The 27362-nt window shown below is 53.4% G+C and overlaps 2 protein-coding genes across 2 annotated transcripts; one reads left to right on the top strand and one right to left on the bottom strand.

The window, feature by feature from the left end:
* Positions 1-110: 110 nt before the first annotated feature.
* On the bottom strand, positions 111-27214 carry cplane1 (ciliogenesis and planar polarity effector 1). Its single transcript, XM_084687048.1, has 50 exons — positions 27084-27214; positions 26678-26806; positions 26450-26585; positions 26106-26225; positions 25529-25761; positions 25054-25160; positions 24514-24670; positions 24178-24281; positions 20387-20569; positions 19929-20178; positions 19267-19485; positions 18357-19174; positions 18018-18196; positions 17827-17907; positions 17397-17681; positions 16800-17031; positions 16412-16551; positions 15888-16105; positions 15539-15703; positions 15171-15342; positions 14692-14993; positions 14004-14115; positions 13257-13581; positions 12035-13168; positions 11707-11852; positions 11360-11466; positions 10742-10800; positions 10024-10107; positions 9589-9808; positions 9316-9438; positions 8298-9260; positions 7997-8181; positions 7668-7755; positions 7491-7548; positions 7109-7243; positions 6499-6561; positions 6111-6389; positions 5574-5794; positions 5172-5271; positions 4791-4982; positions 4335-4394; positions 3909-3942; positions 3611-3742; positions 3140-3320; positions 2926-2981; positions 2514-2675; positions 2242-2399; positions 1765-1884; positions 1179-1345; positions 111-542 (listed from the first exon to the last, which is right to left on the bottom strand). The coding sequence occupies exons 2-50, from the start codon at positions 26756-26758 to the stop codon at positions 399-401; spliced, it is 9990 nt and encodes a 3329-aa protein (XP_084543174.1). The 5' UTR covers positions 26759-26806; positions 27084-27214; the 3' UTR covers positions 111-398.
* Positions 21622-23586, top strand: LOC146236968 (monocarboxylate transporter 2-like). The gene is made up of 5 exons (XM_084686946.1): positions 21622-21838; positions 21967-22110; positions 22227-22523; positions 22572-23084; positions 23201-23586. Exons 1-5 carry the CDS (start codon positions 21622-21624, stop codon positions 23584-23586), a joined length of 1557 nt encoding a protein of 518 aa, XP_084543072.1.
* Positions 27215-27362: the final 148 nt, after the last annotated feature.

Raw genomic sequence — 27362 nt, 5'->3', positions numbered from 1 at the left:
GAATTGTCACTGCAGTATACCAGCCCACAATTATATAATACCATTCTGTTTAAGCAGAATCTTCTTTGAAACTATAAAACAGTACAAATAAACGTGAGACAAAAACAATATAAAAACTAAATTCAAACTTTATTTAAAAAATCTTGAGAAGTGAGCAAAGGATAATTATTGTAATCCTGTACATAATAAATTACACAATCTGTCACACAGACTGAAGCACACACAAACTGACTGCATTAATACAAAGAACAAGTCTGGTGAATTAATGAAGTCACACAACCACACAGGCCTATTAGGCAAGAGTCCGTGTCTGTGACAGAAGCATTGGTCGCCTACTCCATCTTGCTCTGTAGTCTCTCTTCCTCGTTGGTGCCGCTCCAAGACGACCCCCTCCCAGACTAGCCCTCTCCAGCCACGATCTTCTCGATGGCGGCCCAGTCCAGCTTGCTGAGGATGCTGCCAGTGCTCTCAGACAGGGTCTCCAGCCCGGCTGCTCCTCCTCTGGCTCCTCCCACACGGTCCTCTGCCACTCCTGCCACACTCTGACAACAACAGCAGCAGCACAGGTCAGTTACCCTCTGGGTCCTAAACCCCACAGGTCAGTTATCCTCTGGTTCCTAAACCCCACAGGTCAGTTACCTTCTGATCATCTTAATGATGATGAGTCCTGTTGTAATAATTGAGGATGTGGTTAATTTGCAGCGCGCGCCTGGTAAATACAGACCGTCCCTTGACTGTAGCCACCAAACTACTGTTGCAACTATTTCTACTTGTGATGTAGCTTGAGTAGCTTCAACCTCTTGAGTAGCTTGAACAATGCCAAGGACTCCCACTAACATTTACCTATTATCTATGATCAGTCCATCCGACACCTGGTGCACAATACAAGCCACCTCATTTGCACTGTTGCCCATTCATACTCATGTTCTTATTTTTATATATATTTGTATTTATATTTTATAATTTACATTTTAAATGGTTTTATTTTGTAGATTACTTCCTAGGATTAGCTAGACTACTTAGCTACTGTACTTTGATTGAATCCGTATATGTTTATTGTTTGCACCTTCCGGCCACAGTAAATTCTGTGTTTGTGTAAACCTACATGGCGAATAAAACCAGATTCTGATACTGATGGTTGACTTGTGCTGTGAGTTCTAGATGCTGAGCATCCTCACCTGTCCGGGGTCTGAGCCGTCCAGACCCAGGAGCCTGCGGATCTCCGGGGGGGGGTCCCACGGACTCACCACCTCCCTGTCCTCCGTCTCCTCCCTCCTCTCCCTCGCCCCTCCACCCCCCCTCCGGCCAGGAAGGGGCTGGCTCAGCTCTCTCCACCGCTCTGTCACTAGGAGGCAAAGAACCGTGTTGTTATTTCCGCCAATTATCACAAAGAACGTTCAGGTATGGTCCAGGTGCTTTGAAAGAGATGTATGTGCTTTGAAAGAGATGCAGGTGCTTTGAAAGAGATGTACATGCTTTGAAAGAGATGCAGGTGCTTTGAAACAAATTCACGTGCTTTGAAAGAGATATTCAGGCTTTGAAAGAGATGTACGTGCTTTAAAAGAGATGCAGGTGCTTTGAAAGAGATGCAGGTGCTTTGAAAGAGATGCAGGTGCTTTGAAAGAGATGCTCAGGCTTTGAAAGACACATACAGGCGTTGTATAGGCTTTGAAAGAGATGCTTTGAAAGAGATGCAGAGGCTTTGAAAGTGACATACAGGCTTTGAGAGTCATATACAGTCTTTGAAAGTATTGTACTGGCTACCATGTCCAGTGGTGAGGGTTTCCCCCTGCGGGGCGGAGTGGATGCTCGTCTTGCTCCTATGTTCAGACAGCATGCCCCGCCGGGTCACCTGGGACAGGCGGTCCCTCGGCAAGACGCTCGCTAACGCCCAGGACACAAACATCAGCGCTGCTATACACACTCAGTGAAATAACGTGCGATGTGGCTAGCAAATACAGACTCTTCCTTGACGACTGACTTAGTGTCAGATGTAGGAACTGTCTGAGCACTGCTCTGCTGCTGTGCTTTCTATATACATCGTTTTGGATAAAAGCGTCTTGATAAATGAATCAAATGTAAACATAACCTCTCAACTCTTGAGTCCAAACAAGGAAGATACACAACACCCTCCTACATAGGAACTGCACACAAATGTACCCCTCATCCAGTGAAAACATGCTGCAGTGAGTGAGTGTCGCGAGGGCTTGGTGGCGTTTCTGCAGGCGAGTCTCTCCGTACCTGGGCGGTGGAGGCCTAGCCTGCTGCTCAGGGTCAGACGACCCCCAGACGACCCCTGGACACGCGGGGCCGGCCGGGTGGAGGACAGGGAGCGGGTCCGACCCAGCTGGGCCGAGGCGTTCCTCCTCTTCTCCAACGCTACAGACAAGCTCCGCCCCCTGGGAACGGGTCACAACCAAGATGACCCCTCAAGGGAATGTGGAAAATACTACTGTATCAAAGTAATATGAAATGAATTATAATACAAAGGGGGAGCATTGGAGGTGGTGTACCTAGGGTTTCGGGTGCTGCTTGGGACCTGAGAGGGGAGAGGTCGCGGGGAGGCCAGAGGTCGTGCGGAGGTCACGGGCAGGGTCAGAGGGGTGGTGAGGAGGTCTGTGATCAGGGAGCATGCTTCCTGGGCTCTCTGGTGGTGGTGTTCCATCAGTAGAACCCTGAGAGGGCAAACACACACACACACACACACACACACACATACACACACCATCAGCAAATACACGCTCAGTCCGCCTTCCATTCTGTCACTGCCTGTCGACCCACGGGTACTATACCACCGTGATGACAAGGAGTCACCTTATTCAGCCCAATGAGGACAGACACATAGAAAAACCAGACACAGGAAAGCACACACAAAAGCCCATCACACATAGGTGGAAGTATCAGTTCACTGTATACTGTACATACTTGTCCTTCTCTTCCTTGTTTTTCCTATTGATGTCCAAGACCTTGGAAGTTGGCTTCTGTGGAACAACATGGAGAACTGAGAACAATTCTACCATAGTTGCCGTCCTTAAAAATGTGGTTAAATATATTATATATATATATTATATATATATATATTAAACACATGTTAACATCCTATGTGTATGATGTTAAGAGGTCTTCGGAGCATTCTCACCGAAGTGACGGAGGGTTTGAAAGGCTTGCGCTCCCTCTCTCTCTTCTCCTCCCTCTGTCTGTGGTACTCGACCGTCCTCTCCCTCTGCTTCCTCCTCATCCACATCCTCAGCTCCCTCCTCTCCTCCTCCGCCCGCACGCCCTGCTGCCCCGCCCTCCTGCTCTGCTGCTGGTCCAGCCTGCTGCCAAGCACCACACAGTCACAGCTCAGAACCAGGGTGTAGGCTTACATTTTACATTTAGCAGACGCTCTTATCCGGAGCGACTTACAGTAAGTACAGGGACATTCCCCCCAAGGCAAGTAGGGTGAAAAGCCTTGCCCCAAAGACACAACGTCATTTTCCGCAGCCAGGAATCAAACCGGCAACCTTTTGGTTAATAGCCCGATTCCCTAACCGCTCAGCCATCTGACTCCCTAAGTGTAGGTATGGGGGGGGGGGATAGAGGGTGTGTTTGTTTGGTGTCACTGTACCTCCCCAGGTGGGCAGCCTGGCTGTAGGACAGGCCCAGGGCCGAGGGGGACATGGCTCCGTCCCTCACCAGCTCTCCCAGGATGTCTGCCACATCGCTCAGCCCACTGAGAGCCAGCGCCTCGTCAGTCCACCTGGGGAAGAGAGGCAGAAGAAGCCAGGAGGAGAGGATGGAGAGACAAGGGGAGGAGAGGATAGAGAGACAAGGGAGGGGGGGGGGGATAACAAATGACACATTTTTAAAACACAAGGACAAGTAGAACTCCAACACAGAACTTTCCAGCAATTGGTTCAACTTACCTTGTGGATGATCCAGCCATGTTTAACGTTGAATCTGCAGGAGAAACACAAACGTTGATCCCACAGTTCCCCGAGAAAGAGAACTAGCCAAGAACAAGCCTGTTCTGACTCCAGTCTATGTACCTACCTGGAACTAGTCCAAACAGATCAGATGCCTAGTGTGTGTGTGCGTGCGTGTGCGTGTGTATGTGTGTGTGTGCATTACAGAATGAATGTTCGTCTCTCTGTGTCACATCAACCACTAAAGCAGTTAGCTACAGCTGTCACAGTGAGGGTTACTAGGGGCTACTGTGTCAGTGTAGGAGTGTTGAGTAACAAGGTGAAAACTAAGTGTTGTGCCCCAGGTGTGTGTGTGTGACAGTATGTGTGTGTGTGTGTGTGAGTGTGTGTGTGTGTGTGTGTGTGTGTGAGAGGAGCACTCCCTACCCTGATTGACATCACACACAGTTGACTCAGAGTGTGGTCTACCTGGGTAAGGCCACAGGCCTGCAACCACAGAGAGATCTCATTCAACCACCCCCTCCTTGATACCAATCACCACTTCCTCTCAGGGCAGGTAACAGACTGGGGGGGCGGGGGCGGGAGGAATGTGTGTGGTCACAGGAAACACTGGGAGTTATAGCTTCAGGGAGCAGGTAAGTGGAGATGAACAGGAAGTAAACAGGAAATGAGGAAAGTGGGGATGGAACTCTGCCAGCTCCTGCTTCCTGTCTCAGCCCAGGGGTTGGGGGGGGTGGGAAGAACTCACGGGGATTTGGTTACACTGATGTCATTGTGGCTTCATACAAGCAAATAATAAGAATGGATTTTTTTCTCTCCCCTGTCAGTGTCATGGTCCATTAGAATGTCAGATGAGCAGATGAGTCATGTGTTGCTGGGTACCTGTGGGGATGTGGTGGCTGGAGGTGTTCCGGACCGCAGCGTGGGGAGAAGAAAGAGAGAGGTGCAGATGGGGACCCCCCGGAGCTGAACTGACTTGCTCAGTATCTCGACCTTCCTCCTCCTCCTCCCTCTCTTCTTCATGGTGACCTGACGGGCGAGTGACAAAGGGCAGGGAAGGCCGAGGTCTCCACACTGTGCCAGGAGAAAAGACACACACAGATACGTTGGCATGCTGTGTGGCTACACACACACACATTTGCTGTCCAAGGTGAGGTCATGTTGGCGATGAATAAAAAAAAAAAAGAAAGATATTTCAATCTAGTTGGACTTCAGTAAAACTAGGGACTTTGGGGGATTATGTGAGAGTGACATCGTGCTGACCTTCAGGTGACAAGGGCAGAGTGACAGTCTTGTTCATGTGTGTCCTCTTCTCTTCACCTGGAGCCATGCCTGGAGCCAGGGTCTCGATGGTCTTCACCAGCTGGACGAGTCACACACGTTTAGAGACACACACACATCCTACACACACACACATCCTAACACACCCACTCAGAGACACACACACATCCTAACACACAAACATACCGAGTGACACACACACACATCCTAACACACACCCAGAGACACACACACACATCCTAACACACACACACACTCAGAGACACACATACACTCATAGCCAGTCACACTTAAAGACACAAACGTCCTGACCCACACTTTGAGATCTCCACACAAACACCATCCACACACAGCCTAAGATGCCTGGTGGCGACGGCAGCATACCAGCCTGGTGTTGGAGAACTCCCTCTCCATGTGGTCAGCGATGTCCTGCAGGGCAGACAGCTGGGCGTCCATCTCAGACAGGTGGGCAGAGACCTGGATCCCTGAGGGCCTCCAAGCCTCCAGGGCCCCACCTCGGCCTCTCCTCCCCCGAGGCAGGGTGACCGTCTCTGGGTCTCCCCCGGGCTCGGAGGGGGTCCCTGGAGGAGAGGACACTGAGACGTCTGGAGGGAAATAATATATAGCTAGTCAGAAGACGAGACAAAGTTCCTTGTCGAGAGTATACTAAACAATACTCTACAAAACTGTTATAGTACAATACTGGTAGATTAATCAATCCAGATCCAATACTGGTAGATTAATCAATCCAGATCCAATACTGGTAGATTAATCAATCCAGATCCAATACTGGTAGATTAATCAATCCAGATCCAATACTGGTAGATTAATCAATCCAGATCCAATACTGGTAGATTAATCAACACTCCACAATAATGTCAAACACAAACACCTGTACATGCCTAGTGTTGGCCTGCCTACCTGGTGAACCTTGGGGCACCTTGTCTTCACTGCTGGTGCTGGCGGTGGGCAGCTGTGGCCGGGCGGAGTTAGTGACGGAGGCAGCCAGGAGGTGGAGCTCTGCGGAGGTGGGAGGGGAGGGCTGGGGGCGAGAGGGAAACTCCTTAAGGACAACAGAGTCTTCCAGATCGATCACGTTGATGAACTGCGGGGGCGTCACAGCAGCCTGGTCTGCCGGTTCTCTGGGGAACCGCAGGTTCAGGAACAACTCAGGGGGGAGAACCGCAGCGGAGCCCACTGCTAGCAGGAGAGAACACACACACAACATGAATAGATGCACATTCACACACACAATGAACTTTTAAAGCTTTGTATGACATCATTTAATAATATGAAATAATACACTCACCTTCAACAGCCACTGCTGGGGAGTCGGGAGAAACAGCTTTATCAGCCAGGGAAGGAGGAGAACCTGCAACACACAATTAGTGAGTGTGTGTGGTGAGTGTGGTGTGTGTGGTGTGTGGTGAGTGTGGTGTGTGTGGTGTGTGTGGTGAGTGTGGTGTGTGTGGTGTGTGTGTGGTGTGTGTGGTGTGTGTGTGGTGAGTGTGGTGTGTGTGGTGTGTGTGTGGTGTGTGTGTGGTGTGTGTGTGGTGTGTGTGGTGTGTGTGGTGTGTGTGTGGTGAGTGTGGTGTGTGTGGTGTGTGTGGTGTGTGGTGTGTGCGGTGAGTGGTGTGTGCGGTGTGTGGTGTGTGTGTGGTGTGTGTGGTGTGTGTGTGGTGAGTGTGGTGTGTGTGGTGTGTGTGTGGTGTGTGTGTGGTGTGTGTGTGTGGTGTGTGGTGTGTGCGGTGAGTGGTGTGTGTGTGGTGTGTGTGTGTGTGTGTGGTGAGTGTGGTGTGTGTGGTGTGTGTGTGTGGTGAGTGTGGTGTGTGTGGTGTGTGTGTGTGGTGTGTGTGGTGTGTGTGGTGTTTGTGGTGTGTGTGGTGTGTGTGGTGTGTGTGTGGGGGAGCGGCTCTGACCTGGCTCTGTGTTGGTGCCTGCGTCCTGGCTGCCCGGGGGCCTCTTGTGGGTGGAGGCGAAGGCGTGGAGCTCTGCCGTGGTGGACAAGGCCCTGGTCACCAGGCCCTGACCGCTCAGCTCAGAGTCAAACCTCCCTGAGGGGGACAGGTGAAAGGTCATGGAGGAGTGTTGGGCTGCCTGGGACTCCTCGGGGGAATATCGAAGACTGGATGGATGGATCCATGACCACCAAACGCAGTTAAAACGATGCACTTGATCCTGTATTTTCTGCTGTACTTTTCATGTGCACTACTTTCACATCACACACATTAAAAGATCTGCTAAATGAATAAAACGTCAATGTAAATGGAAAGCCAGACAGGCAGGCAGACAGACACTCACCTAATGGGAAGGCCAAGCCCTCCCCACCTGCAGACTCAGCAGGGGAGGCCTCTGTGTGCTGGAGGACAAAGCCATACAAAAACAAGCATAAAGCAATCACTCAAAAGCACATAACGAGAACTTGCCTGAGTTCTTTTCCAATAATGAATGATTAATCACAATGGAGAGTCATTTGACCTGTGGAGGTGGGATGATGGAGTTTCCGGGTCTGAAGCTGACCTTTGACCCCTGGCCCTCCCTCCGTCTCTGCTCTCTCCTCACCTGCCTGGGGAGCAGCACACACGGGAGGGTGTTACATCTGGGGGTGTGTGTGTGTGTGTGTGTGTGTGTGGGTGGGTGTGTGTGGGTGGGTGTGTGAGTGTGCGTGGGTGTGTGTGTGTGGGTGGGTGGGTGGGTGCGTGTGTGCGTGGGTGTGGGTGGGTGGGGGGCGACCCAACCATGAAGATTCCAGCCAGATAGACGCACACACACAACCACGGATAAACCAGAGAGCTGCATCTGCGTACCTCTTGCTGGAGGTGGAGGGGGGGGGCGTGCTAGCCGGGGCGGGGCCCTGAGTCTGGGGGTCAACCCTGAGCAGCTGCAGCCTGGACCCCCCAGGCCCCTCCCTGCCCTGGGCCCAGCTCGTCAGCTCCTCCAGGGGGATGAGGCGGGCCACGCTGGCCTGGTGGCCACCGCCTGGCGGAGCCATCTGATACACACACAAGGAAATACACAACAGTCTCATTCAGCCCTATGGAGTTGTGCACATTAGGATGCATTAGTAATACAGTAGTACTCAGTACTAGTATGCAGGGTAGTACCCACCATGCCGGGGGGGTCTGGGTCTCTGTGGAGCAGCTGGAGCCTGGTGGGGGGGCCCGAGGGGGGTGGGGGGGCCAGGGATGTGGAGCGGAGTGGGAGGGGTAAGTGAGGGAGGCTGATGGAGGTGCGTGTGGCAGGGTTGGGGCAGTGTAGCAGGGGAAGGCCGTGGATAGAGTGGGGTCTGTGGGGCGGGAGTGTCGGGAGTCGGCGGGCGGGCTCGGCCCCCCTGGAGTGCTCTGGGGGCTGGGTGTGGGGCTCTGGGGGCTGGGTGCCTCTGGGTGGAGGGTGGAGAGGGGTCTGGTGGGAGTACTGGTCCAGATTCAGGTGCTTAGGTGGAGCTGTGGCATCTCTCTCCTCCCCTCCGCCTCTCCCCCTCCTCCTCCTCTCCTCCTCCTCCTGAGCCCTTCTCAGGGTCACGGGGTCGTACAGGCTGAGGTTGAGGTGGGAGGGCCCCGCTTGGCCTCTCCCCCCAGGGTGGGGCCCCCAGGCCTCCCGTGCGGGGGCTGCAGGGGGGGGCGGCGGCAGGGACAGCAGGGAGGGGTGGAGCTGAAGCAGCTTCAGTCCTGTCACAACGGAGGCGGGGGCGGGGTCGTCCCATTTGCGACCCCCGTGGAGGGGGAAGAGGGAAGCGCTGGAGGCGGGCCTCGGCAGGGGGTCCACGGTGGTCAGTAGCCCCTGGGAGGAGGGGATCCACCCTGCTCCCTCCCCCTGGAAGCCTCCTCCTGGACCAGGCTGGACAGACAACAGGTGGGAGATTGGTACAGGGGGATCCATGGAGGGCTGGAGGTGCCTGCGGACAGGGGGGTGATCAGAGGGGGTTTCCCCCCTATGTGAGGGGCTGGAGGGGGCTGGAGGAGGCTGCCTGGAGCCCTGGGGGCCTGGGTGGTCTGGGGGGTTGGGTGTGGAGGTCTGATAAGATACAGTCAATGGAACGGAAGTTTGTGGTTGAGGTGGAGGAGGGATGTTGGCGTGGGGGGAGGAGATGTGGGTGAGGGGGGAGCGTGCTGGGCTGGGGGGGGTGGAGGCTGGGCTGGGGGGGGTGGAGGCTGGGCTGGGCCTGGAGGCTGATCTGCTGGAGTTGAGGGAGGTTGTTGAAGGAGGCTCCCACCACCTGCATCAGACTCATGAAGTTGACCTGCTGCAACTGAAAACACAAACACACACAAAAAAGCACCACTGAACGTCACTGAATGATCCCCGAAAGTGTTCTTCTTCTAGGACGTGATCTGCAGTCAAATTCCCTCTTCTTATCATTCGAGTAGCAGTGTCCCTCCATCCTCCATGTCTCAGTTACCTGCACCAGCTTAAAGAGCTCATCCTGTAGCAGCTGTCTCACAGGGTCTGCCTGGGTGAGGGGAGTCTGGCTGGGGGCAGGCAGGGCAGAAGAGGTGGAGGCGCCCTGGAGGCCTGGAGCTCCAGGGGCAGAGCTGGCTGTGTGAGCCCCAGCCGGAGGCCCCGTCATGGGGAGGGGGTGTTGGTCGGGCTGGGGCGGGGAGCCTGGTGCTGGAGCTTCACTGTTACAGTTGAGCAGAGTGTACAGTTGTTACCCAGTTACCGGGGTTACAGTTGAGCAGACACTATGATATTGTATACTTCCAAACTTACAATTAAGATAAATTTATTCAGCTGGACACTTTTATCCAAAGATGTGCTATGCTTTGAACTGGTTTCCTGTTGAACAAGGAATAGAAAGCGCTGAATTCCGGACAGCTTAAAGACTGAAACCTACCTCTTGGCTGACGTCTGTCCATCAGTATCAGAAGGCGCTCTATCCTGATTATCGAGGCTCGACTGATTGTCCACCTCCTCATCTCTGCAACAGGCGAGGGGTTTGAGGTCAGAGGTCAACACGGTACTTTGGTATAAATATAATAGGAACTTTACACGCAGCAACCTGAGAACAGAGTGAACGCTGTCTTCCCTTCACGGCCGGCTTCTCAGATTCTACTGTTGCGGTTTCTATTTACCGTCGCCATGGTAGCGACACGCCAGTTGGAGAGTTTGAAGCCTACCTGCGTAAACTGGGTCTCCTGGGGGGAAACAACACCCTGGCTTTGTTTTATCAACCTTGGAAAACTTTTTTGGGGAAACTTTTGTTCACCTTTTTTTGTTTGTTTTTTGTTTTTCGACCTTTCCAAACTTTTTGGGGAAATTAACCTTTTGAAACTTTTCTTTCAAAACCTTTTTAGGATTTTTTTTTTTCAATCTTGGAAAACTTTGTGTTGAAAACATTTTTTTAACCTTTCAAAACATATTTGGGAAAATATTTTGTTAACCTTTTGAAACTTTTCTTTCAAAACTTTTTGGGGAATATATTTTTTAAACCTTTTGAAACTTTTTTGGGAAAACTTTTTTTAAACCTTACAGTATCAAACTATTTTTTCACACAGTGAAAGGAGAGAGAGGCCCGTTCTCCATCTATGTTCTACAGACAGAGCAGAACTCACTGGGAGCTGGAGCTGGCTTCTTCTCTACGGGCGCTCTGCAGGTCTGCGAGCGTCATAACCTGGAAGGAAACACGACAGGGTCACAGGTCAAGGGTCAAGACATGAACCAGCAAAACCACTAGAACAGACAGAATCTAGTCAACACATGAACTCAGGACATGCATCCACAAGAGCCAATATATGAACAAGTAGAACTATAAGGACACACAGGATTGCAGGTCGAGGGTGAAGACAGGGTGAAGACCCTGAGAGGACCTTGCCCCAGGCGGGCCTACCCTGTCCTGGGTGCTGAGCAGGGAGGAGGGGGGTGTGACTGGGGCGGGCGGACCTACCCTGTCCTGGGTGCTGAGCAGGGAGGAGGGGGGTGTGACTGGGGCGGGCGGACCTACCCTGTCCTGGGTGCTGAGCAGGGAGGAGGGGGGTGTGACTGGGGCGGGCGGACCTACCCTGTCCTGGGTGCTGAGCAGGGAGGAATGGGGGTGTGACTGGGGCGGGCGGACCTACCCTGTCCTGGGTGCTGAGCAGGGAGGAAGGGGGTGTGACTGGGGCGGGCGGACCTACCCTGTCCTGGGTGCTGAGCAGGGAGGAGGGGGGTGTGACTGGGGCGGGCGGACCTACCCTGTCCTGGGTGCTGAGCAGGGAGGAGGGGGGGGGGCTGTTCGGCTGGGCACTGGGAGGGTAGACGGAGGGCGACGCTCTGAAGTCATCCTCCCCAGGACTGCCATCTACAGAACATGCAAGCGGAAAGATATCTTACTTCTACTACTTACGAAAGATAAGAACAAACATACTTGCATGTATGAAAGTAGCGTATAAGTATGTGATTATACAACTTACAATTGTGTAGAAAAAGAAGTGAGATTTAATCAAATTTTAATACTCTTTTTCTGCTTGGGATAATCAACCCCCTATATAACTAAGGAATGGCTGTCAGGTAACAGGTGGATAGTCTCAGGTGAGTCTACCTTCACGTTCAGAGGTAAGGTCATCTGGTGAGGGCTGTCGCAAGGTCGCTCCTCTCTCCTCGAGGTCAAAGGTCATCGCCTCCTGGTCATAGCGTGGTGAGGTTTCCCGGTAAGGTGCTGGCTCCTCCCCCTCAGTCTGGGACCCACTACAGAACACAGATCAGATCCATCTGATCAATAAGATCCATTTGATTCCTTGTGGATCCACTGGGTTCCATGGATTCATTGGATTCGATTAATTAGAATCATTTAGATCCCTGGTCAAATGCTCCACCACCTAGCTAGAGACATCCCGTAAATGAACACGATACAGACAGAACTTTCTTACTAGGAGAGGTCTTCATGTCGGGGCTCCTGGTCAGGCAGGGTGAGGGGGGTCCCAGCTGAGGCAGGGTAGCCAGTATCCACACTGCTCTCCCTCTCCCTCTCCACCGTCACCCCCACCTCAGGCTCCACAAGTGGGGAAACAGTCCACAGCCTCTCCTGGCCCTGGGCAGGGGCGTAGTGGTGGTCCGCGGCCAGCAGGGCGACGGCGTATCTGAGCTGGAGCATGCTGAGGGCGGTGAGGACGGCGGGGGCCGAGGCTTTGACCCGGATCACCACCCCTCCGCCCCCTACCACCTCCGACTCCCTCTTCCTGTCGGGCGGGCGGAGCAGGACCCTCTTGTCGGCCCAGCGCACCATCCACTCCAGCAGCCTCCCCAGCCTGGGGAACTGGGCCTCCAGTTTAGGGTCCATCTCCTGCTGGAGCTCCACAGCCTCCATGGGGACCAGGGATCCAGACGCCCAGTTCTCGGACAGCTGCTCCCAGGGAAGAGAGCTCGGACTGGGGCACGGCTCGGAGCCCGAGAGGCCTCCCTGGGGCTCCGGGGCTGGGCCGCCCTGCTGCCTGAGGCCAAACAAACCCAGCTGCTTGCCCGGCCTCAGCCCGGGGAGGGGCAGGGCAGAGAGGCTGGATCTGGAGACGGGGGGGTCGGCGCGGAGAGACAAGGGAGGAGGCCGGGAGGGGTCGGTAGCGGCCGCGTAGCAGTGGCCCGCTTGGAACACGGGGCCGGCGGCTCCCTCGCCCCTCCCGGGGGCGCGGCGCCCGTCTCGCTGGCGCCGGTGCCGGTGGAGCGTGGTCAGCACGTCGAAGGTGAGCGAGTGGAGCTCAGTCTTCCTCAGCTCCGAGCAGAAGCCCCGGAGCAAGGGGGGGTCCCTGTCCGACGCCCCGCCCCCGGGGCCGTCCTTCTCCAGCACGTAGAAGAGGAACAGCTCCAGGAAACGCAGGTACTCCTCGTCCTCCAGCTCAAACTCCCAGGTGCCGACCACGGGCAGGCCCAGCGAGGGGGCACGGGGCTGGGCATGGGCCCCCGGGTCCTGCCCTGGGACGTCTCCACTCTGGGTCTCTTCCTGGATGATCTCAGCCTTCCTAACGCGTCGTCGAGGCACTTCTGCTTTGGCCTGGACCTTCACTTTCTTACTGCAGACGACAAGGTTCAAAAGATTAATACATACTACTTTTTGAAAAAGGCAAATAAATCAGAAACCGGAACTGGTCCGTGCTTTACCTGCGAGCCGCCCTCTGCAGGTCTGGAGAGAGGGCCTCGGAGGTGTTCTCCCCCGTGTCTCCATCGCTGTACACCAGGGGGCGCCCACAGTCGGTCAGGGTGCTGGTGCTGAGACTGGCCCCCAGGGAGAACCTCTCCAGCAGGGCGGCCGCGCGGCCCCGCTCCTCCTCCGCCTCCTCCTTCTCCCACAGGTGGAGCTCCGGGGGCGCCAGGTGACGGGCCAGACGCCGCTGGTGCTTCCTCCTCTGTCGGAGCTTGTCCCGGATCAGGATGGTCATCATCTCCCCCCCCTCTTCCTCCTCCTCCACACCGCTCAGCTGCGAGGCTAGAAGGCAGTGACGGCGTTACAGTGTTACTATGACAGTGTTACAGGGACGGTGTTACAGTGTTACTTGACAGTGTTACTGTGACAGTGTTACTGTGACGGCGTTACAGTGTTACTTGACAGTGTTACTGTGACAGTGTTACAGTGTTACTATGACAGTGTTACTGTGACGGTGTTACAGTGTTACTATGACGGTGTTACTGTGATGGTGTAACTGTGACGGTGTGACAGTGTTACTGTGACGGTGTTACAGTGTTACTGTGACAGTGTTACTGTGACAGTGTTACTGTAACAGTGTTACAGTGTTACTGTGACAGTGTTACTGTGACAGTGTGACAGTGTGACAGTGTTACTGTGACAGTGTTACTTGACAGTGTTACTGTGACAGTGTTACTATGACAGTGTTACTGTGACGGTGTCACCTGGGACGGTGCAGTGCCTCAGCCTCTGCAGCAGACAGCTGTACTTCTCCCTCAGTGGAACCCTGACTGACTCCTCCTCGTCTGGGAAGGCCCCCGCCAAGGTGTCCGCCACCTGGGAGAAGAGGGTGGGGTGAGGGGTACCACACAGTAACCACACAGTAACCACACAGTAACCACACAGTAACCACACAGTTAGAAAGATCATTTAGGGAAGAAGACGAGGGTGAGGTGGAGAGGAGAAGGGGGCAGCTCAGATACCAGGCTGAGGAGGGTGGGGGAGGAGAGGAGGGTGAGGGAGGGAGGGAGGTGAGGAGGGTGAGGGAGGAGAGGGGAGGAGAGGGGAGGTGAGGGAGGAGAGGGGAGAGAGGGGAAGAGAGGGGAGGTGAGGGAGGTGAGAGAAAAGAGGGGAGGTGAGGGAGGAGAGTGAGGGAGGAGAGGAGAGGGGAGCTGAGGGAGGTGAGGGGAGGAGAGGGGAGGTGAGGGAGGTGAATTGAGGTGAGGGAGGGAGGAGAGGGGAGGAGAGGGGAGGTGAGGGAGGGAGGAGAAGGGAGGAGGGTGAGGGAGGAGAGGAGGGAGGGGAGGTGAAGGAGGGGAGAAGAGGAGGGTGAGGGAGGAGAGGAGGGAGGGGAGGTGAGGGAGGGAGGAGAGGGGAGGAGGGTGAGGGAGGAGGGAGGGAGATGAGGTGTACCAGGGCAGAAGGGGGCAGCTCAGACACCAAGCTGAGGAGGGTGTCCTGGAGGATCTCCTCAGCGTTCAGGAAGCGGGAGAAGGGCAGGAAACGGCGGGCCCAGCGCAGGGCCTCCAAACAGGAAGCTGTCACCCCAGAGTCAGCCTCCACACAGGAAGCTGTCACCTCAGAGTCAGCAGGTGCCTGAGGGACCTTGGGGTATTTCCCACAGTTCCTAGCGGCCTGGTACTTCCTGCATGTGAGCGAGAGCTGGTCTCTGACATGCAGCATCCAGCACAGACCGCACAGCTCTCTGAAACATACTGCCACAGACCCGACAACAACACTCAAAAACACGTCCATACAAGACTTGACATTCTATAGCAACAGTATGCTGCTTTGGATTTTGGAAGTCTGCTAAATGAAAACATTTTGATGAATATTTAAAGAGCATATGAACTAGATGGTTGACTGGTAGCCCTTGCAGAGGGGTCTCTTACTGATAGTCTGTGTGGTGACAGGATCCAGGGCTCTGTCTCCTCCAGAACCCTGCTTGAAGAATCCCCCCCGGGTCAGCAGCTTCAGCAGGCCCTCGGGGAAGCTCTCTGCCTGGGCCTCGGGCTGAGGAGCACCAGGACGACCAGCAGGATGCTGGGAGTATTTCAGCCGGACCTGAGGACAGACCAGAGGAATCAGCCCTCTAGTCAGCTTGTCTCACTTAGATATATGCTATAGATAGTCAGATAGTTAGATATAAGAGATGCTTTCTGTACAGCAGCCTGGTCTCAGTGGAGTGTGTGTATACCTTGTGTGTGTGTGTACCTTGTGTGTGTGTGCGTACCTTGTGTGTGTGTGTGTGCATGCGTACCTTGTGCAGGAGGTGGCGTGAGCGCCGCAGGTGGCTGACGTACCACTGGGCAGCAGGACGGGTGCAGCGTGCCCCCCTCAGGAGCAGCAGGGCCTGCTGGAGAGCCCCGGACACGCCGTGACGGGAACACTCCTCCGCCCGCTCCTCCTGCGTCCCCCACGGGTCCTGGGAGGGAGGGAGGGAGGGAGGGCCACCGTGAACACACACACACACACACACATCATATACACACGCAAATACACACATTTAAATATATATATACACACACACAAACATCTTTTGAATACAAGAGCGTGCAGTGGTCTGTCTGACTGGACCCTGTCCCTCTGTGCGTCCCTGCCCCCTGTACCTGCGTGTTGGCAGTGGGCTGGGGGCAGTAGAGGGGAGGGGCGGGCAGGTAGAGCCCTGAGGGCACCAGGGCAGGCAGGCAGGAGGCCAGGTCTCTGGCTGCCTCCAGGAGGGCAACCAGGGGCCGGGACAGAACGTCCACCCCCGCCATGACGGACGCCTTCAGGAGCTCCTGGACAGACGCCTGCAACTGCTCCACGTCCTCCCCTTCCAGAGAGTCTGGCAGAGGGAGAGAGAGGAGGAGAGAGAGAGAGAGAGAAGGAGAGAGAGAGAGAGAGAGAGAGAGAGAGAGAGAGAGAGAGAGAGAGAGGAGAGAGAGAGAGAGAGAGAGAAGGAGAGAGAGAGAGAGAGAGAGAGAGAGAGAGAGAGAGAGAGAGAGAGAGAGAGAGAGAGAGAGAGAGAGAGAGAGAGAGAGAGAGAGAGAGAGAGAGAGAGAGAGAGGAGGTTGGAAGGACACTAGTATGAGATGAAGCTCCCAGCTGAAGGTTTCACGTTACAAAGCAGAAGCCACTCCTCCTGTCACACCTGTGAAGCTGCTGTGTGTGTCCTGGTCTCCACGGGTCTCCTCTGCCCCAGCCTTCCGGCCCAGCAGAGCTTCCAACTGATCCTGAAATATGCTCTCAGGCTCAAGGGCAGCTGGGAGATGTAGTTCTCTCCACCTGAGACTGAGAAGATTTCCCTTACCATTAGAAACTGTTTAAAAACACTCACAAAATGTTCACAATGAGCAAAGGTGGTGAGGTAAGAGTGACGGGAGTGGATTGGCAGAGCAAAGACACACAAACACAGTTTGGTTTTTTCTATCCTAGTGGGATTTTTCCATTCACTCCCATTCAAAATGATGATATCTCCGTTTATGTTCTAGTTATGGGGGCCCAGCCCAAGGCCAGGCCTCACTCACACACACACACACCTGGTGAAGTCGCTGTGCTCCTTGCAGTAGGTGGTGTAGGCCAGACCCACGGAGACAGCGGCCTTCCAGTCCCCCAGCCGGTGCGCCAGCCACACTACCTCAGGCAGCAGCCCCCCCTGGAGGAGCAGGCCCTGGCCGTAGCCCACCGTCCACACCTCCGACAGCTGCTGTGCCCGCACCGCCCCCGCCACGCGCTTCTGACACAGGGGCACCAGGCGGCCCACGCCAGGGCCTGGGGGGGAGGGAGGGGGGGAGGGGGGGAGGGAGGGAGGGCACATCCTTGAGTCCTTTATGACAGTGGTTCCCAACCGTGGTCCTCAGGGACCCCCTGTCCTGCACGTTTTAGACGTTTCCCTGCTTATGACCATTCATTTGAATCAGGTGTGTTGGAGCAGGGAAACGTCTAAAACATGCAGGACAGGGGGTCCTTGAGGACCATGGTTTGGGAACCCCTGCTTTAAGAGACGCTTGTATCCAAGACGACATAGGAAATAACGCACGCCGTACAGTACAGCGGTAGATGAAGGATCAGGAAGGCGTGGTGGTTTTAACAGTGTTTGGTCGGTCCTGAACCTGAGAGGAGCTGGGTGTTTGTACCGTGGGGCAGGTGGAGGGGGGGCAGGACGTCCACGCTGTGGGGGGGCAGGATCAGGAGGGGCTGGTTGGTGAAGTAGGAGGCCATGAACCTGCCCAGACTCTGAACCACGGCACAGGCGGCCTCTCTGTGGGTCCGGCCCGGCCGGGGAGCTTCCGTCTGGGCCTGCAGCACAGCAGCCATGCGGTCCCCCAGGGCCTGGGCCTCTCTCAGGCGGTACCGGAACAGCAGGCCGTACAGCAGAGCCAGACACAGCCGGGTCTCCACGAAGGCGGCACGCCCACCTCCTGCAGGACAGGACCAGGTCAGTTTGGGATCCGCTACCTTTTTGTACGACACTATAAGGTAACCAGTGAACCTCTCTGTCTCTCCCGCCTGTCTCTCTCCCCTCTCTCTCTCCTACTTTAAGGTCATGGATGAGTAAGACCTCACCTCTCTCTCTCACCGCCTCCAGCTCAGCCCTCCAGACATCCACGCTCTCTCTGTACGACCCAAACAGGAAGTGACGCTCACCTGGGAACGCAGGACGAAAAGGCACATTCCGACCACATGCAGAAAAAAAACCACAGAAGCAATCTGTGTACGTTCCATGCTGCTCCGTAGGGCCTGTCGGCGGATGTTACCTGTGTGGGTCAAGAGGGCGGGGCCGGCCCCCAGCCCCTCCCCTAGCCCCTGGAGAGAGGCCTGGAGGCGGGACAGGAGGACAGACACGCGATCAAGCTCCTCCTCCCGCCCCTCGCCCCTCAGCTCCTCCCAGTACTGCAGGGTCAGCTTGTAGACTGACCGCCACACCTCCACCAACCTACACCAAGACAACCACAGATGAAAACAGTGAAGGAGCTTCTCATAATCCCAGTCAGGGATAGGTGTAGCTTAGACAGCTTAGGCGTTTGCCTGCAGATGAGGGGGTTTCAAGTTCAAATCCCCCTGTTTGAATGTTAACACTGTAGAAATGCTACTACCTGCTGGAGGGTCTCTGGGGCATAGGGAGCGCTTCTTGTATATGCTTGGGCATCCCTAGTTCCTCGTCCTGCAACAAAGGCACGCGGTGGGCGTCCGTGGGCCAGGGAGGCTGGCCCGGCGCCCCCTGGAGGTGGGAGGATTCCTGCTGCAGGCTGTAGGTGTGGTCCAGACTGCCCGAGACCAGCTGGAGCATGAGTACGGCTGTGGATAAGCTCTGAGAGGTGGGCCCGCCATCCGCCCGGCCAATCAGACGCGAGCCAGGGGGCGGGGAGAGCAGCAGGCTGACCAGCTGTTGGCTGAGCTCCACAACTAATCCCAGGCAGCTCCGCCCGCCGGCAGCAAGGCCGTCCCAGGGGAGGAAGGAGAGGAGAGTTCTGAGGAGACGGAGGAGGAGAGAGGAGAACGACGGAGTCTCCTTCCTCTTCTTCTTCTTCTTTTTCTTGCTGGCGTACGTGCCGGGGTGGGTGGTGAGACGGAGGACCGCAGCAAAGCGGACAGCGCAGCGGACGGCATACCTCAGGAGGCGCTCTCTGCCCTCCAGGGCGCCCCCTAGAGACAGCCCCAGGGCCCAGGCCGTCAGCAGGCTGTCCTGGGCCCTGCGGAGCTCTGACATGACCGGGGGAGCTTTCCTGTCAGAGTCTGCAGACTCAGAGTCCGCAGACTCGGAGTTCGGGTTTGGGTCTGGGTGGGGGTCCACCAGGTTGTCTGGGAGGGCGTGGAGGGTGTCAAACATGGAGGCAAACTCCAGACGACCTCCATCCTGTCCGTGGGATCCAGCAGGAAGGCCCTCGGTATCCGAGTCCTCCTCAAACATGGCCTGAGAAACAGAGCAGATGCAGGCTGTTGGTAAAGGTCCACAGCTATAACGGCAGCACATCCAACCACAGCACCAGAACACGGATCTCTGACCTGGACTCTCTGGAGCATCTCCCTGGTGTCTCCCAGGGTGCCCTGGTCCTGCAGGAAGAGAGGCAGGGTAGAGGTGGATGTATCTGGGACTGGGACTGGGACCGGGGCCAGGGCCTGGGCCGGGGCAGGAGACACTGATAAGGTCCTGGGTCTCAGTTCCTCCAAGCTGCTGCTCAGCTTCAGACAGGACACTGACTCCAACCAAGATCTGGCATGAGGCTGAAGACAGAGAGATGGATTAAGATGGACTCCGTCCCACCTCCTCCCTCCCTCCACCCATCCCAAACTCTCTCCCCTTACTCCCTCCCTGCCTCCACCCATCCCAAACCTTCTCCCCCTCCTCCCTCCACCCATCCCAAACCCTCTCCACCTCCTGCCTCCCTGCCCCCACCCATCCCAAACCCTCTCCACCTCCTCCCTCTCTCCCTGCCACCCATCTCAAACCCTCTCCACCTCCTCCCTCCCTGCCCCCACCCATCTCAAACCCTCTCCACCTCCTCCCTCCCTGCCCCCACCCATCCCAAACCCTCTCCACCTCCTCCCTCCCTGCCCCCACCCATCCCAAACCCTCTCCACCTCCTCCCTCTCTCCCTGCCACCCATCCCAAACCCTCTCCCCCTGCTCCTTCCCTCCCTCGCGGCGCCCCCGCCCCGTCCCCTCACCTGAGTGTGCTCCAGGGCGGCGCTGGCTCTCTCCAGGCTGTGGCTGGTGTCCTGCAGCCAGGCCCTGAGCAGGGCTGCAGACGAGGGCTTCTCCGCGGTCCTCAGGACCGTGGCCATGTACCCGTCTGACACGATGAGGTAGGGCAGGCGGGGGTGCCACGTCACTGAGAACCGCTGTCTCAGGACGTCCCGGGCCGACATGCTGGAGCTGGACAGAGAGGCGTCCTTCGTCCCCATGGAGACCGGAGGTCTGGGGGGGGGGGGGAGGAAGATAGGAGAGGAGTGAGGGGGGGGAGTGGGGCATGAGATCAGTGACCAGAACAAAGACATCAAGACACGTAGATTAGATGGAAATCGTGCACGTTAAGTAGAAACGACACAATAACCATGTTGGAAGAGAGATAGACAGAGTACAGAGGACGACAACTCCATGAAAAACATGAACGTCACTCTCGTACTTGTAGGTGACCAGTGGGTGCAAGGGTAGGAAATGTGCCGGGCTGAAGTCCACGTTGCACCCGGAGGTGGCCAGGGAGAGCAGGCCGCCCAGGCGGGCCACCATGAGGAGGGAGCCTCTCTTCAGCACGCAGGCCAGCAGGAGCCCCCCTGCAGACCAGCTCACACTGCCCACCCAGTACGACCTGCAGGGGGCGATAAAGACACTCAGAGCGCCGCTCTACACCCTCCATACATACGGCCCCCCTCGTGTGTTAGTAAGGTTCAGGGTCCACAGCCCAGAGGGGCGGCCCGTCCCCCCAAACCGATCTCCCGCCCCCCCCTGGAAGAATGACTGTAAATATATAGAATTAAGCTATATATGACAACAACAACAACTCATTCGCAAACACGCGGGCTAAAGCTGTAGAATCCTGTCACGAAATGTTCGATCTTTCACGAGCGAACCTAAGTGAATGGATTGTATTGAATGTATTGAACACCCCACCGGTCCATGTTGCGACAGTAATTTCTTAAGGATCAAATCAAGCTGGCCCACTTATATTTAAAGGCAGTTCTTACTGATCTTAAGTTTCTCTACACAATTCGAGATAAACCATGGTACCAGATGGCATTTTTAACAACCAGCCATTAGGGACTGGAAGAAAACTGGTTGGGTCGGTGGCTCTTCCCCCTACTATTTGAGCTGAGCCTTACAACCAACCCTAAAAGTGATAGGGTGATCATGATTGCTTCTGAACATGGCCAGAGGTCAGTCAAAACCCATGTGTTCCTATGGAAACCATCAGACTGTCTCTGTGAAAGCAGGGTAGTCATGCAGAAGTGATCAGTTTCAGACTGTAGCCTGTACCATTTTCAGGCACTGAAAAAGGTAAGATACTTAAATTCCTGTTTTATTTTATTTTTCTCATGGCAGCTTGTGCATACAACGGCTTGACATTCATAAAATACCCTTACTGTTGAGTCGAAAAGACTTTCATATCTACTTGTACTTGTAATTGTAACTTGCTTAACTACATGCTCTTATGGTTCCTCCCTTTGGCACTTATTTTTTGGTTGTTCGCAATGTGTGCTTCTTGTTTTGGCTACCCGCAATGCTTTGGGGCTATCTTGTTGTTATTATCAGTGACCTATGCACTTTGTAAAGCTCTCTCTTGGAAGACGCTTTGGATAAAAGCATCTACTAAATGAATAAATGTAAATGTACTGGTCCCACAGATAGAGCTTCGGAGGCACCATGGCCCCTGCGACCAGCACCAGCCTGGGATCCCCCCCTCCAGATGGAGGCTGGGGCTGGGCTGTGGTCTTAGCTGCTTTCATCTCTATTGGATTCTCATATGCTCTCCCCAAGTCCCTCACAATCTACTTTAAGGACATTCGGGAATACTTTTCTGTGTCCTACAGTGAGATAGCATGGATGTCCTCAATTATGCTGGCTGCTATGTACGCAGGAGGTAAGTTCCAGATGGGATACTGCTGTATGAGCTGGATGACTATCAAACCTACAGATGCATGTTCTTATTGAAGTTGAATATGCTTCATTATGGTAACTGGATGTGAATGTAATATCGCACTTCTGCAGGTCCTGTGAGCAGTATACTGGTGAACCGCTACGGCAGCAGACCTGTGGTCATGGTTGGTGGCCTTATGGTCGGGATTGCTATGACAACTGCTTCCTTCAGCCGGTCTATAATGCATCTGTATTTGTGTGTTGGAGTAATTGGAGGTATGTACTGTGTTTTTTTTTTGTTCACACACTGAATCCTGGTAAGCACAATCTAAATCAGTCAGCCAGTGAGAGCTCTGATGATTGGTTGATGACATAATCCTATCTCTTCTCAGGATTTGGCCTTGCTTTCAACCTCCAGCCCTCCCTTGCCATCATAGGAAAGTACTTCTTGATTAAAAGGCCGATGGCAAATGGGCTAGCCATGGCCGGTAGCCCAGTTTTCCTCTCTGCTCTAGCTCCACTCAACCAGTTCCTGTCTGACCGTTTTGGCTGGAGGGGAAGTTTCCTCATTCTGGGAGCCCTTCTCCTGAACTGCTGTGTCGCTGGCGCTCTGATGAGACCCATCAACACAAAGAAGAAACCAAGTACCACATCCTCAGCTATCTCTGAGGGGGCAACACCAGAGAAGGGTTCAGGAGACAGCCCACCAACCCCAAGCCTGCGTGGTGAACACATAGAGCCACAGAAGAGAGCCTGTGCCAATGAAATGAGCTCGTTTATAGATCTCTCTGTCTTCAAACACAGAGGTTTCCTCATCTACCTGGTGGGTAATGTGTTCATGTTTTTTGGCTTCTTCGCGCCCGTGGTTTTCCTGGCCCCGTATGCCAAACACAGAGGGACTGACGAGTACTCAGCAGCTTTTCTGCTCTCCATTTTTGCCCTGGCAGACATGTTTGCCAGGCCAGGCACTGGTCTGATAGCCAACACCAAGTGGATTAGGCCCAGGATCCAGTACTTGTTCAGCTTTGCTGTGGCGTCCAACGGCGTGTGCCACCTTCTGTGTCCTCTGTCGACTGGATACGCTGGTCTGGTTGTCTACGCCGTCTTCTTTGGTGTGGCGTTTGGCATGGTGTGCAGCCTGATGTTTGAGGTGCTGAACGATCTAATTGGAGCACGGAGGTTCTCCAGCGCGGTCGGACTTGTCACCATCATCGAGTGTGGCCCTATTCTTCTCGGCCCTCCAATCTCCGGTGAGTGAATTTGTTTTTTTTATCCTTGTAAACACGTTGTTGAAATACATGAACTGTGTCATTTATTACCAGAATGATCTATGAGCTACTGTAAGTAATGTCTGTTTGGACTGCAGGAACACTGGTGGACATCTTCATGGACTACAAGTACATGTACTATGCTTGCGGTGTCACCATGCTCCTGCCAGGTATTTTCCTTTTCATCATGAACTACTTCAACTACCAACGCCTGGACCAGGAGGAGAAACTGAGGCAGGGCCAGGCTGAGGCAGAGTCGAGGCAGAGCCAGGCTGAGGCAGAGTCGGGGCAGGGCCAGGCTGAGGCAGAGGCAGAGCCGAGGCAGAGCCAGGCTGAGGCAGAGTCGAGGCAGGGCCAGGCTGAGGCAGAGCCGAGGCAGAGCCAGGCTGAGGCAGAGGACATGGGGGCTGTGGACATGGGGGTTATAAAGAGGTCTGTTGCGGAGGACGTAGAGGGGGAAAGTGAAATGAGCCAAGAAGTCTGAAGAGCTTGTGTGGTGCGCTGAACCTCCTGGGACTAAACACTGTACGGGTTCATTCATTTTTGCCAGTCTGGGAAGAATTGAACACTATGCTCAATAGCTAAGTTTTGTCTAGATTATCAAAATATTTCCTAAAGCTGTACAGGTTTGTGTTTTCTGACTTTTTTTTCTTCAGCTTTTTAGTACACTGATGTGTTAATACATTCAAGGTACCAGATAATACTTGTCTCATGTCAAAAAGCATTAAACTATCAAATGTGATCTTTCATGAAATTAAACCAATTAATTTGATTGTACACATTATTCATTCATAGATTTCCTAATTAATTTCTGTTATTTTATTTGTTCATTATTTTTTAAATGTGTGTATTAAAATATTAAAGTATTTATTAAGTAATTATATCATTATTATAATCTTTGATGTCATTAATTTATTCATTTGTTATTTTATTCATTCAATCCTTACTTAATTTATACCATTAATTATTGTATTCATTCACTCCCTCATTAATATAGTAATCAATTCCCTCATTCACTTGTAGTCTACTTATTCCTTTGTTTCCTCATTCATTCATTCATTCATTCATTCTGTACCTCACGTATTTCGAGGGGATGGTTAGTTTCTTGCTGCCGCAGCCCCCCAGTCCTTTGGACACGCTCACAAAGTTCTGCGTGCTAACGAAGAGCACCTGTGTAGCCTGCAGAGACACAAACATGGACCATCATCTACTGGGACTGTGGCGTTACACCTTCCTGGATCCTAAAGGCTCAGGCACTGAAGCAGACAGGTGGGTACAGCTCGGCAGTTACAGCATTTGACCGCATATCAAGAGGTTCAAGATTCGAATCCCCCCTATACTGTACGTCTTGGATGAAAGTGTCTGCTAGGTGAACACGTTATTTAATCATGTCATCTGCAGAGACACTCACCCTGGGGTCTCTCTGGTTTAGAACTATGGATAACAGCTGACCGTCGGGGGAGAAGGCTGACACCAGGGCCCCCCTGGACTTCACCGGCCGGCAGGGCGGGCTGAGAGTGGACATGGGGTATGTCTTGGTGGCCCAGCGCACACTGTATCCCACAGAACTAAAACCCAGAGCAGAAACATCATATTCACCTATACATGCTAATTAAATAAAGTGAGAAACTTGTTTCTTATATATATTTTGTTGTTGTTGTTGTTGTTGTGCTTTGACAGTTTTTCTAGTGTCGTAACAACACAATAAAAGATCTCAGCGTCCAAATTCCTCTTATAGTGCAGGGATGGCCAACCCTGGTCCTCGAGAGCCGCTGTCCTGCATGTTCTAGATGTTTCTATGTATTTGAATCAGGGTGTGCTGGAGCAGGAAAGCATCTAGAACATGCAGGACAGGGGGTCCCTGAGGACCAAGGTTGTCCACCCCTGTTCTAGTGTCATATAAGAACAGAAATGTAGAAAAGAACGGTGACTAGAATCCCAGGATGCTGACCCGACTCTGCCACTCTGGCCTTCCTCCCACTGGATCTTCAGAAAAGTAACACTCAGTTTATCTCCGTCGCTGAAAACAAACGCCGACAAGCACGCATCCCCCAAAGCCTGTGGAGCACAGAACGTTTCAAGCACAGGTTGAGGGGGGTCGATCTGGAGTGTTTCACAGTGTCACAAGACAAGTGTTTCAGATAGTTTCACTACAGTGTTTCACAGTGTCACAAGACAATTGTTTCAGATAGTGTCATGACAGAGACACTGTTTTCTTACATTTAGCAGACGCTCTTATCCAGAGCGACTTACATTAAGTGCAGGGACATTCCCCCGAAGCAAGTAGGGTGAAGTGCCTTGCCTAAGAACACAACGTCATTTTGCACGGCCGTGAATCGAACCGGCAACCTTCTGATTACTTGCCCGATTCCCTAACCTTTCAGCCACCTGACTCGCCCTGTTCTTCCCAGTTTTATTATCCTCACATCAGTCCTGACGAAGACACTGTGCTGGGACATATCCTTGTCCTGGGGAGAGGGAGCCCTCCAGTCCTCGGGGGGTTGGATGTGAGCCCAGAGGCCCCGGGCAGGGCCATCCCTCAGCCCCGCCAGGTCACGCACGTCCACACCCTCCCAGAGGAACACCTGTCCCGCTGGGCTCACCAGGAGAACACGCATCCCATCCCCAGACACCAGGAGGGACAGGCGGGCGCGGCACCCTGTGAAAACACACACATACACACACACACACACACAGACATCACATAGACATACACACAAAGGCAAATATACACACAGACATACACACACACACACATCACATAGACATACACACAAAGGCAAATATACGCACAGACATACACACATAGACATACAGACATAGACATTCAGACATAACACACACACGCAGAGTACAGACAAACACAAAGGCATATATACACACAGACATACAGATAAAGATAATACTTTATTAGTCCATGGACCTGGGTTGGATGACTGGGACACAGTTCTCAGTCAGAAGCTAGGGTTGTATAGCAGGACTCTTAATGGTCCAAATACAAACCATGAGCAGCGGAAATCATCTGAGATACTTCGGGGACAGCTGAAACCGTCTTCAAGGAATCTTTGTCCCTGCTCCATAGAAACATCTCTCCTGACACTAGCAGCCCTGCAAGCCACGTGCCTGAAAATAGCCAAGCAGCAGAAGGATACGATGAATTCACAACAGTGCAAATAGTGCATATAGAAAGCACAAGATCAAGGATCCAAAGTGCACAGTTTAAACAGTAGCACATAGTTAACTAACAGTCAGTGAGGAGTGTCAATAGATTGAAAACACACTTGAAGTGACTTCAAGTGACTTCAAAGGGTAAAACCCATTCTTGTTACTAGCCACTGAGGGCTCACCACTCTGAGATGCAGCCATGGTTACCACCCTGGGGAGTAAGGGTTGGAGTTTGGGCGTCTTCTTCCTAGTGCGACCAGAGATCATGTTGATCTCGCTTATCCGCCTGTCGTCCAGTAAGAAGACCGACTCCTTCTCCTATGGATAAGGATGGTAGTCACTCAATGTGTTTACCCGACATGATAATGTGAAATGCTAGATAACTAAACACCATCGGGGATAATCCTCACCAAACCCAACCAACAGAACCGCGGCCATGGTTTCTTCCGTTTAATGCAAGACGACAACACAACCTCCAACTGCAGCTCCATCCGGTTTTCATCACTGGCCAATAACTATCAGTAGACGGTCAACATAATCTATGATAGCAAGAGTCCAGGGTTTTGAAGGAGGCAGGCATTTAAGAGCAGTATTGTATCCAAAGACGGCTGTCTGTTTTCTATTCATGCTTCATATCAGTGCTGAGATTCTAAGTGTAAAAAATTAATGTCACATGTAAATAGTTTGCTGCTAACGTTAGCGTTTGCTGCTAGCCTAGCGTAGGTTAGCCGGTTGGCTAAAACGGTACTGTCACATAACAAACTGTGTTATCACATTGTGAACCCCTTCATTAATTGGAATGCCATTCATACTTACAACTAACGCAACAGTTTGGCCGACAACTCATTGTTTTTACAGAGTAATATTACATTATTTCGAATTTCCCTCTGCTTCAACAACTCCAGAATCACTTCCCATGATCCTTCTCAATGAAGCTCCCACGTTGCCATAGAAATGTTCACTGGGTGGGTCCGCATGTTTTGTTACTCCGCGAGCGCCGATTACTGCCCCGGAGGAGAGAAAATGCCATCTATTTCAAATAGCTAAAAACAGACAAATATCCAACCTTTCCAAAATGAGCATAGAACAAAATAA

Source organism: Hypomesus nipponensis, chromosome 22, assembly GCF_054491055.1.
Source record: "Hypomesus nipponensis isolate SF chromosome 22, ASM5449105v1, whole genome shotgun sequence".
In the NCBI taxonomy this organism is placed as follows: Eukaryota; Metazoa; Chordata; class Actinopteri; order Osmeriformes; family Osmeridae; genus Hypomesus; species Hypomesus nipponensis.
Note: the sequence above shows the minus strand (reverse complement) of the source record. Positions and strands in the feature narration are given on the sequence as shown.